The 11,482-nt window shown below is 38.5% G+C and overlaps 1 protein-coding gene and 1 long non-coding RNA gene across 4 annotated transcripts; one reads left to right on the top strand and one right to left on the bottom strand.

Moving 5' to 3' along the window:
- Positions 1–484: 484 nt before the first annotated feature.
- LOC116262928 (uncharacterized) lies at positions 485–5,437 on the bottom strand. 2 transcript variants are annotated; one of them, XR_004174538.2, is made up of 5 exons: positions 5,079–5,437; positions 3,631–4,240; positions 3,475–3,535; positions 3,261–3,338; positions 485–1,338 (listed from the first exon to the last, which is right to left on the bottom strand). It is a non-coding gene; the product is annotated as an uncharacterized LOC116262928 (long non-coding RNA). The 2 variants fall into 2 exon arrangements; XR_007574504.1 differs by lacking the exon at positions 485–1,338 and adding an exon at positions 2,743–2,997.
- A 3,418-nt stretch (positions 5,438–8,855) lies between these two features.
- On the top strand, positions 8,856–11,283 carry LOC116263212 (uncharacterized). 2 transcript variants are annotated; one of them, XM_050080234.1, is made up of 3 exons: positions 8,856–9,490; positions 9,615–9,687; positions 11,002–11,283. In XM_050080234.1, the coding sequence occupies exons 1-3, from the start codon at positions 8,897–8,899 to the stop codon at positions 11,100–11,102; spliced, it is 768 nt and encodes a 255-aa protein (XP_049936191.1). In that variant the 5' UTR covers positions 8,856–8,896; the 3' UTR covers positions 11,103–11,283. The 2 variants fall into 2 exon arrangements, with proteins under 2 accessions (XP_049936191.1, XP_031498719.1); XM_031642859.2 differs by having other exon boundaries at positions 9,615–9,683.
- Positions 11,284–11,482: the final 199 nt, after the last annotated feature.

Consider the following 11,482-nt stretch of genomic DNA (forward strand, 5'->3'; position numbering starts at 1 on the left):
CAGTTTTCAGCCGTCAAACGGGGCCTGAATTTAGTAAACAAATATCCAAAAGAGGATGTCCCTTCCCTCTTTAGTTCCTTGAATGAAGAAATTCATTGTGCCAGAATGGTCTCATGCTTCGAGACTGAAATTATGGTATGTCAACAAAGAATTTGTTTAATCTTTGAATCTCCAAATCATGTGCAGATCAAGCTTTGAGCAAGCGCTAGGTTGGGGAAAACGCTATGAAACAGTAACTGGCATCGATCGAGGCCTTCAATAACTCCACCAACAATCAAGGCTGAAAGTGATTCCCAGAGACCTAAAGACCAGCAACATGTTGTCGGATACCATGATGAATCCAATGATTTTAGGTTTTGGATTGGGTAGAACATTTGGTGGAGACCAAACTCATATTGGTACCAATAAAGTGAGAGGGACATGGTGAGTGGGACTATATCTTTAGTCAACATTATACAAATAAAATGATCAGTTCTACATAAATTACAATCAGATAACAGGTTCCATTCAAGAGCCAGACAGTGCTTCCAAAAGCCTTCGTATCTCTAATCCGAATGCCACCATACAAAAAGTTGAAATCGAGCACTCCTATTAACCATCTAGACTTCTTGTTGCAGCAATTTCAAATCCTCATCCTTCCTTCTCCAAGCTTACTGTGATTCATTCACAAACATGAGGAGAACAGAAGACATGGTTGGTAACAACCACCGTTATAAATCTATACCGGTGAGGTAAGCGACCGCTAGTAATCTACACCGGTGACTTTGGTCGTCGCCATTCTGTTTTATATCGGTGAAGAGCTTCCCCGCTGTACGACCTTATACCGGTGCTTTATGTCACTGGAATAAGCTATCACCGGTACAGGTCTATAACGGGGCAATTTAGCACCGGTATACGGCGCTATAACCGATTAAACCGCCACCAACACATGCTCCATGTGTTGTTTGAGGCGTTTGAAGCGCACGGCTCAAGCGCGACCCTCAACCACGGCAAGGCACACACATGAACTGCTCACCTCAGGTGCCTGCTTCTCTCTCTCTCTTTTGTGATTAAAGCTTATACCCTTTTCTATTTTCATATAGTTATATTTTTGTTTATTTTTTGTTACAGCAATCATGAAAAGGGATGCTAGCATATCCTAGGAGGTAGAGGGAGCATGTTGCATTTTCTATTAGTTATCAAATCAATCTCGCTCTCTCTTCCGTTGGTTTCTTCAAGTTTCCTTCCACTTTGCTGCTTGTGTGCTTTGTTGAGTTGTTGTTTTATTATTGCTGGGACATTGCAGGTTAGATCTTGGGTGGAACAACAAAGTTCCAACATTAGTATCACAGCCCTAGCCTGCAGGATCAAAAGCAATGAATCAAAGCCTCGTATCCAAAACCAAAAAGCAATGAAACAATAAGTTAATAAAAAAGCCTCAGGCGAATGATCAAGGAACTAGCATGATCAAATATGGACCTCACATCTTTGTTTTTTCTTACAGAGCTGCACATGAATCTAAAAGCAACTATAGTACAGGAAACGACACATGACCAAAATCAATGCATCATCTATCAAATGGATAAACCAAATCCGTAGTTTACCTTAATTTATGATTTCAAAATTGCAAAAACAAGAGGTTTCTTAATTAAAAAGTTAAACATTAAACAGACAATCTAATATATCATAAAAGACCTTGTCATTGTAAACAGAGGTCCATGAATTGAAAAAAGTTACACATGCTGGGTTCTGGTTCCTGATAGTTGATTGAGTTGCGGTTCAACATCAACCCAACAAAATTTGGTCGATTTTCAAGGCACTCATAAAGCATTGCCAAATTGGATAATGGAGGTTACATTCAAAGTCGCATATAAAAAATAAGAAAAATTTCTCTCCATGAACGTGCATAACAGGTAAATGCTGCCTATGCTACCTACTGAATGCAAAGTCCCATTAGAAGAATAAAAAATGACCAGTAAAATTACTCTCAGTACTTAACAGTTACCGAAACAAATAAGTTCTTATTATGAATGATTACTCCTCGTAATCTTCAAATAACTTAATGATAAAATTTGAACTTCTATCAAATCTTTGACAACAAATATAGACTCTTATATACCATGGAAGTTTTGTGTTAGCTTAACCTTATAAGTCAAAGCCCCTTATGAGTCCCTTATAAGTCATAAATCATTATTGAAATAAAAAAAGTAAAAAAATGAATTGCAATAAAATTAATTTAATAATTTTAAAAACATATAAAATAGTTGAACTATCAACTGCTTTCTGGTACACATATTGCGTGAAGGTAGATCCCTTAGTGTGTTGATGGTCATGGTCTAGCTGATTCATATTGCTATTGCTATGCAATGTTTATTCTACTGTGCACGGACGCACATGAAAGAAGAAAAACCAAGTACACTTGTTGCTATTTGCTGGCTTAGAAATTTACTAGGGACCAGATGAATGTCACCATTTCAAATGCATTCTGCACACAAAAAAACTACGGATAAACACACTGACAAAATTTGAACAGGAGGACACTTACTTCAGGTTAAAACAGATTATATACATATATAATATATTATATATATATATGACATGATTTGCATGTTGTTTTTAGCTTTTAGTGTGAAATATAGGTCAAAAAACAGGGCCATTAGGAAATCAATTAGTCAGAAAATTAATTTTCCATGGGAACATTCACACCATTTTCCATAGGAATATTCACACCATTCAAACATATGTTTGTGCTGCTGGAGACATCTAGAGACCGAAGTGATTGTTTATTATTTTGTTTCCATCGCGCAACAAAAGTTATCACCTTTGGCAACAAAGGTCGAAGCGCCATAGCTGTATTATATGGACAAAAAGGGTAAAGCAGCAGAGATCGAGCCATCTCTTGTGCTAATATAGCAGCAGAATCCATCTCTTGCGCTCTGGCGCCATGCCAGCGACATGTGACACGAGCGTTTGTTCCACAGTAACCCGTTATAGTTCATCACTGATATGTATTCAATCCTAATCCCAAACAAAATCCAATCAAATAACAAGTCATGCTTGAAGATCTCACATAACAAGCATAACATAATTAAATTGTTGGCAGCACCTCTCAAAGAAAAACTAATCTGCCAGAAAACACTAAAGAAACAACCTATTAAACTCATATCCTATTAGTCAAAAAGCCATTAACCCAAGTGAAGTAAAAAAGAAACAAATTACCATCATAAATCCACAGAAATAAATGAATATAATGCAGCAGCAATAGAATGGAGATTGCTTACCTGACAGATTTTTACGTGGAAGAGTGTAGGTCTAGGCATTGGTGCATTCATGTGGAAATGCCATACATCAGACACAGACTAGAAAAACAATCAAAGCTAAATGTTAGTTTCATCCATTACTTATTCCAGCAATTCAGCATAAAGCTACCAAAGCATAGAATTGAGAAATAAACAAACAAATAATATCTACCAATCATTTGCATATGGCCCTTACCTTAGCAGCATTTCAGACAATTTTATTCTTCTTTCAGAGAAAAAAATGAAAGTGAAAACACCTAAAATTTTAGACGATTCATATAGTTAATTACCGATGTTATCAGTAATGAAAAAAGAGACAAACAACTCAAAAACAACGATAGATAATCAAAACCTTCCTTCTTTGGCGCTTGCTTCTTCGTCGCCTTCACGTATAGCTTCACCTTCTCAAGCAAGATCGGAATGCCAGTAGCAACAAACACCTCCTTGGTCCATCTCCCGATGTCGTCCTCATCCTTGATGCTGATCTTGATCTCACATTCATCATCTGTGTTCTTGTCGGCAATGTAAGGAAGTCGACGAGGCCGTCACCCTTGAGAAAAGTGTTAGCCCTGCCCTCAAAAGAAGAATCCTGGGCCTCGCCCTCACAGGAGAACTGGATGGAGAGCTCGTACGGGATGACCTTGCGCTTGCGGATGTTGACGCAGGCCTCACCCTCCACCATTAAATCCCTTTTGTAAAAAGGATTTCATCAAGGATATAAAGCAGAGACAAACATAAAGTCCTTACACAGCTGAGTCGATGAACAGGTCCTTGAGATCACTTTTAAAAGCCAGCAAGGTGAGAAATGGTTACAGCTGATAGGTAGAATGCTTCAAGTCATGCCTTAAAGTAGCCACACAGTTCACATTTTTAACCCGTGCAACTGTCTCCTCAAGGCTCAAACACAGAAGGATAAACACCCTTGTCTTCCTGAATTTTCCTCCTTGCTGTATACATTCTGACTGCAATTAACCATTCAATTTAGAACATTGGGAATGGGGGCTAAACATAAAAACAGAAGATAAATGTCCTGAAAACCCAAGATAATCAAAATAAAAGCCACTTCAACTTCAAATAAAGACACCAATGTGTTCTACTACCTCAGGAACGGTAAATATAAAAAGACAAAATCCACTGCAAGGCACCAAAAGGCAACAGGTTTTTCAAATTCTTCAGTATTCCATTCAAATAATCACCACTCCCTGAAAATTTTCGTCAACACAATAATAACCAGATGATTGTAAAGCTGTTATCAATATGTGATGATTCTGATTGGAAAAGGGTCCGCCATGGTGCTCAAATACTTAACGAGAACTTCAAATAAAATGGAACGTTCTACATCTTGCGAGAAATTAAAAATTCAATAGAAATCGGTACTACAAGATAAATCAATTTTTCGTGGTCACATGTTCAGCGCCTTTTTCTTTCTTTTCGGCTTATTAAACCAAGCCTACATAAAAAAATTGTTCCAGAAAGAGTACATACAGGAAAAAAAAAAGAAACCCTAATCTTCTTAGACTAAAAATCATATAGTGTCCATAGTTTCTTCGGTCAAAACAGATAAAAAAACTTAGCCATCGAGTTTCATAAGAATGACTCAGAAACAAGCCGCGGATTCGATGCTCACAGCCTTCTCCGACTCGAACGTCAACGTGGCCTACCAGAGATAAAAGGGTCCAGAATTTGCTGCGCAATCGAGTGCCAGACCAGCCAAAAGGAAAGAAAACCAAAATAACCTCAAAAACAAAAGCATTTGATCCATGAAAGGGTTTTGAGGGGAGGGGGGAGAGAGAGACACACCTGATTTGGCGAACTTCAGGAAGGGGTTCGCTGCTGCAGACGAGACGACGACTACGCACTCGGCACTCCGGCTCGGCCTCAAAATAAGAAGAGGAGAAGATGACATAGGAGGTGCGACGCGCCTCTCGCGGAGATCTCCAGATCGCTGGGGACAGACGGAGGAATGAGGGTGGCTACGGTGAAGCTGCTGGGAGAACTGTTCTCTCTCTACCCAGCCCTAACGGGCAGAAAAAAGTTTTCCGGGATGTTCGTCCCACCGGAAAACCTTTTTCTGAAATGTGCTCAACAATGTCTCCTATCGTGTGTAGCGGCGGCCCACCATTTCTAGTACTTCCTTTTCTTGGACTTGGACTGATTGCAATCGAAGGACGTTCCAATCCCTGCTCAAACAAACCAATTGTTGCTCCCGCAATTCAGGTTGCATTTGGTATTTCCAGAAAATGTTTTCTACATTTTCAAATGTTTGGTAAACATGGAAACATTTTGTGTTTGATGCACCCAAAAAAAATTATGGATTTTTGTACCTTGGATTTTTTTTCCATAGAAAGTGAATGAAAATTTGTTTTCCATGAATTCTGATTGCATTTTGTAAGTCCAGATAATATTTCTACAAAATATTTCAAATGTTTGAATCTCTACTCTTATTTAGTTCATTTTGTGTTTGATGCATCTGAAAAAAAAAATCTCTGGATCTTTGCACCTTGACTTTTTTTTCTTAGAAAAAAAATTCTGAAATAAGGCGAAAGGAAAATTTTTTCCCATGGATTCTGATTGTGTTTGGTAAGTCCAGAGAATATTTCTACAAAATATTTCAGGTGTTTATCAAACAAGGTAAAATTTATTGGACAAAAAATTAAATCACCTCTTCAAAGAACATTTGGATTCATCATCTTTCCAGCAGAAAAAGGGCCGATGCTTTATTCTTACAAGCATTGAACTGCATTCGATATGAGAGTGAAAAAGAAATGTTTTCGTTAATAAACTTATGTCAGCAACAAGAAACAAGAAAACGTTTCCTATGTTGTTTCTTAGGCTATCTAATAAGGAGATTGTGTTTACTTAGTTAATTTTGTGAACGGATTCTTGTATTTGTTCATTTAATAATTTAGTTTTCAAAATATTTTTTTTTTCTCCAAGTTAGTATAAACTCATCCGACGCATTATTTTTCACAAAATTTTAAAACGGCGCAGCATCCCTTTTAAAAAATTACCTCGACATCCCACTACTTCTTAGACTTTTAACAATACTCTTAGTTCCTAACAAAATTTTACACGAACAACGTACGACCTATAAAAAAAAAATCATATTTAAATCTTCTGTTATTTTTACTTGAAAAATACATCTCAAACATGTTCCCCGTTTACATGATTTTGATATTGATTTGATAAAAATATTTAACAAGATGAAAAAATAACTTTTTCTAACCCTTGCATCCCCCACTTGGTTTATGGTAAAACTCATTTATGTTATCATTCAAACGCGCCTGAAATGGCGTTTTGGAAGCAAAACTTTTTTTTTTTTTTTTACCTCTGAAAACTAGTTATGCTATGTCATTCAAATGCTCCCTAAGACTTGGATCATCTGTAGACATTACTAAAATGAACTAAATAAGAGTAGAGATTCAAACTAGAGTTTCCGAACCTAATTTCAAATCGAGATGCTCTCATGTGGATGAGATTTCCTACATTGGGACTTGATAAAGTATCTTGTATTAAAAAATTCATTTCCTTGGTATTTATTACAAGAGCCCTTTTCTCCCCAAACGGAAAATGGTGTCAGATCACCACCATGGCGTCGGTCTCAAATATTTAATGATTTTTTTTCTACCCCCGTAATATGATTATTTATACATAGAATCTCATTATAAATTTTAAACTTTTATGCTCAGACTTATAAGTATAGAGTTAGTCATGTGAATCACCCAAATGTGAGGTGCGTGCATCAGAATTTGGTTGGTACTGAAATGCGTAAAATTTTGTAAGATAAAAAAAGTAGATGGATTTTCGGACTTGTTGAATATATTTATGCCGTTGGATTATACATATATAAACTTTCCTGGTAGTCATCCATCTTAGGTGTGCATATCGATAGCTGTTAAGATGGACGGTTTGTATGTGAACCTCCAGGTGTTCCCGCTCCAAAAATTATGAAAACTTCAAATCTTTTGTTGATGATGTGTTTACTGTGAAGCCTGTTTTGTTGAATTATATATATATAGTTTTGTCAGAATTATCCAGCCATCCATCATTATAGATGGTTAAATAAAAAAACAAAAAGAAATAAGTGATGAGCATTTCCTTAATCTAATACGATTTTATACCTTTTTTTTGTTTTCTCTTAATTATTTATAATCTTATATAAAGCAGATGGATTTGATTAACTGGGTAGGTGACTCTAGTTACCATATATATATATATATCAACGAAAAGACATTTAAAAATCCGTTTTTAACAAAGTTATGTTTCCATTCTGAGTAGAAGGCAAATTAATTACTTTTGACCGCAGTAGTATCTTTCTGTTGTTTTTCTGTTTTTGTTTTCTTGTAAGTCCGGCCGACTCTACGTCTGGCCTAAAGATGAAATGTGGTCCAGTCGACGACACTTCTCAAAAAGAAATGGAGAATTTGACGTCTAGCCACCGGTGGCGGTGGGGCGGACCATATCCCTCCGCCACTGGTGAGTCTGACACGCCATGCAAATGCATGGCTTGTGCGAATCTGCTTTCCTTTCTCTCTTTCTTGAACTAAAAAGATTCTGCTCCGATAGTCGTTCCGACCACTTAGCTAGAGGTTTTGGACTTCAAAATCGGAAAAAGTTCAAGTCTTGCCCCATCTCTTGGTACAAAGTCACATACAAAGTGTGACGATGCTTTGCCAAGAGAAGAGAGTTGCAGAGAATATCATTAGTGGTTTTCAGTGTTCGTTTCAGTCTGTTTGTTTTGGAAAAAACCGTGGATTGGCAAGGCACAGTTGTTGTCTGCAGCTTTTTGGCATCAGGACGAAGGATGCTGCAAATACAGTAAACCTTCTCCAGTCTGGCCTTCTGCTCAATGGTGCAGGGAGAAGCACTTGTGGGTATGAATTGATCATACTGCTAAGCCTCAACCTGGTTAGTGGTCGACGCTGTGATTTTCTGAAACTGAACCCCAACTCAAGCTATTTAAGAACTTACTTCTACATTAGATTAAGATTCTTGCAAATCTCAGAGCAGTCTAGATTTGAGCTCAACTACAAACTATAACATTATAATCCACTTATTGATCCAATAAGCCTGAGCAATCGGATCCAGCCTCAGGTCAGTGGAACGATAACTGTGGCCCATTTGCATCTCCATCTTTAAAATCTGAAAGTCCTGAAAAACGCATATTCAAATTATTTTACCACGTACTAACATGGTTTAACCAACTCATCCTTTCGAGTCCTGGATATGGTTCTGACTGGATTTTGATTTGGACCCATGTTAGTACTTTGGTCCGGCCTGGATTCACCCGTGTCTGATGGAGGCTCAAGTTTGGGATTGGCGCCTGGTTAACTCTGCTGTACCATACCGGATCTGAGTCCGGATCTTTTATTTGAGGGGGCTGTATTTAGTACAAGGGTCCATCCAACCACTAATATTAAGCTAAACTGCCAACAATGGACCTGGTTCAAAATTATTGCAGCCCCACATTCTGGGGCTTCGGTTCCAAAACCTGCTGAAGTACGGTTCGACAAAATTCAAATATAAGTAGCCGTTGCCGCCTCCCCTTTATTTCAAACTACTGACGGTGGTTGACGATCAACCTCCTTGACCCTCCTTCAAGCACTCTGCAGAGAAACATGGCCTCAACCAGATCTCGCATTACTCCAAAGGGCACTTTCAAGCCTAAAATCCGACGAATACCATTGGCCCCAAAGAATATTCCGGCTACCAACATCAGTAATCTTGATGGAAACTGTGAGACAGACTGCAAATGGATCACCATTGCTGTTGCTGCAACCGCAGACAAGGAGAACAAGGATGTTGGTCGCATTACGGCATCTGCTGGGAGAGATCTCCAATGGAGAAAACGTGAGGATGCGTCACAAATTGGTCCTGCAGGTCGTCGGTGCTCAGATGATAAATGGATAATCATTTCATTGGCTGAAGACAAGGGAAGCGGAAAATTTGTCTCCAATGTCGATCCAGGGAAGGTAGCATTTCTGCCGAAAAATGACATGGATGCATCTCTAGCAGAGGAACTGGAGATGATTCGGCAGAAAAATGAACGTCTTCGTGTTGAGAGAGCGAAAACGGATGATATTTTTAAGGCGAAGGATCAAGTGATGAAGAGGATGGAGGAACAGTTGGAACTGAGATGGAAGGCACAAGAGAGGCTAGAAATGGAGCTCGAGAGATTGCTGAGTTTGAAGGAGCTGAACGATTGTTTGTTAGTAAGCATTTAACTCATGAATGAATTTCGATGTTCTGTTCTATGAAAACCAGTTCAGTCCTACATTCTGTTTGCTGTTTAATAATCAATCTGAGTTTGATTCCTTTTACCTTTTTCTTTTTCAGGGTTTCCAACCAGTAGTTCCACTTAGAGAGAAGCATCGACCAAAACCAAAAACAGGAGACCCGTCGCAGGTAGGTACCTAAACTACATTCTCTTCGACAAGCTGAACCTCACACTGTAGTTTCTTAGACAATAATTTTAGCTGCCTAATTGGTGAAAAACAGGGCGTCCGTATCCCATAAGTTTGATAAACAAGAAAAAAAAAACTTCTGATGATGTGGTACTAGAGTACATCTTGAGCTGCCCAAGATGCAAGCCCACTAATAGTGCCGAACATGCTGTAAACCCACTAACTGAGATGATCCACCCCATGCCCTCATGAATTTGATGATGGTTGATCCTCTTTCTTGTTGAATGCAAATGGATGCCTAGTTTACAGTTGACAACCAGAAGAGAGAGTTTTCTAAATTTCTTGGAATTTGTCACCACACTAGTTTAAGTGCACGCCTGTAGGGTGCCAATGGCTCTTTGCATCATCAAAATTTCATGCTAGACCCGGCACGTGCTAGCCCTGCAGTTTCAATATTTAAAGCTTGTTTATATGTAAACAGAGGTGCCAACAGTTCTTTCCATTTACCCCAAAAGAGTTCTCAAGTTGAAATTATTTTTGGAACAGCCTCAAGAGAGGAACAATAAAAGAGGCCTATTTATTTAACCTGCCGGAAAAAGGGCAGCAAGTGGATCAAGTTTCCCCCCCTGCACCAGCGATCTCGGCACAAATTAAGAGAACTGCTTCTTCAACTGCAACTGGACTCAGACCTCCTCTTTGGCACAGCCGTTGAGGAAATTCAAACTTTGTCTGCTGCACAAATGTGAATTTTTCACCATGGCAAAGTTAACTATGAGAAAATATTAAATATGTCTTTTCGATTGAAGGCCCCGGAAAATAAAACAGTGATTAGGTTATAGTCTTCCCCATGGCTCTTTCCTCATAAGTCGTAACCCCAGGGCATCGTCACCGCAATAGAGCTTCACCACCAAGTACAGGACGATTAGGTAATAATTTTCTAATTTAGCAAGACATGAACTGTAGAATGAAGAAAGACGGGAAGGTTACTATCTAGAAAAATTTAACTTATTTTTAGTGCTCGCGACGAATGTTAAAATAGAACCACATCATGTTTTCTGTTGGTAGATCAGTGTCAACGAACAAGGTACCCTTTGTCCAACTCGTCTCACCATCAGATGTTCTACTACACCTTAAACTATCTCAAAGAGATGTTAGTAGCGACCTTCTTTTATACAATTTCTGTTCATTAACTGCTGCAAATTTTAGCTATTAATGGTCTCTGTTTTGGAAAGCCCCGACCAACTGCTTGTGAATTCTCACAGCTTCTTATCTTCTTTGAGGGTATCACATAATCACAAACCACTTTTTCCTTTAATCAGGTAAAGCTGGAGAATGCAGAAAATCGTGTGGCGGTGGAAGCAACAGGAGACAGGATAGATCAAATTCTGTAATTTCTTTTTTCTTTTTTGCCTCTGCTTGAGGCTTTACATGGCCTACCCCTTTCATATCACGGTTTCGCATTTTTTATACAAAGCAATGCAAATGTTTTCTGCATATTCTTCAGCACTTGAAGAATAAAGAACTTTTTTTGTTTTCATTTGTATAAAACATGAATTTTCATGTTCATGCTATACGTGACTTCCCTTTGTTTTTTCTGAAGTGCCAAGAAGTTGTGAGCGATTTCTGTTGGATTTCCATTTTATGCAAATGATAGGCCAGCAGAGTATTTTCACATCTATTGCGTCTCACTCTCCCATGTGATTTTCAAGCCATGGAAAAAAAAGGGCTCCCTCCACCTGGCCTTAATAGTTGGATTAATGACCTTCAAGAACGTCGATAGCCATCTGAGTCTTTATTGCA

The sequence above is a fragment of the Nymphaea colorata genome, chromosome 10 (genome assembly GCF_008831285.2).
Source record: "Nymphaea colorata isolate Beijing-Zhang1983 chromosome 10, ASM883128v2, whole genome shotgun sequence".
NCBI classification, from domain to species: Eukaryota; Viridiplantae; Streptophyta; class Magnoliopsida; order Nymphaeales; family Nymphaeaceae; genus Nymphaea; species Nymphaea colorata.

Excerpts from the sequence above, each read along its gene's own strand:
- LOC116263212 (XM_050080234.1), top strand. The coding sequence starts at position 8,897 with ATGGCCTCAACCAGATCTCGCATTACTCCAAAGGGCACTTTCAAGCCT. Across the intron at positions 9,491-9,614 it reads AGCTGAACGATTGTTTGTTA|GGTTTCCAACCAGTAGTTCC; the intron begins GTAAGCATTTAA and ends TTTCTTTTTCAG. Across the intron at positions 9,688-11,001 it reads AGGAGACCCGTCGCAGGTAG|GTAAAGCTGGAGAATGCAGA; the intron begins GTACCTAAACTA and ends TCCTTTAATCAG.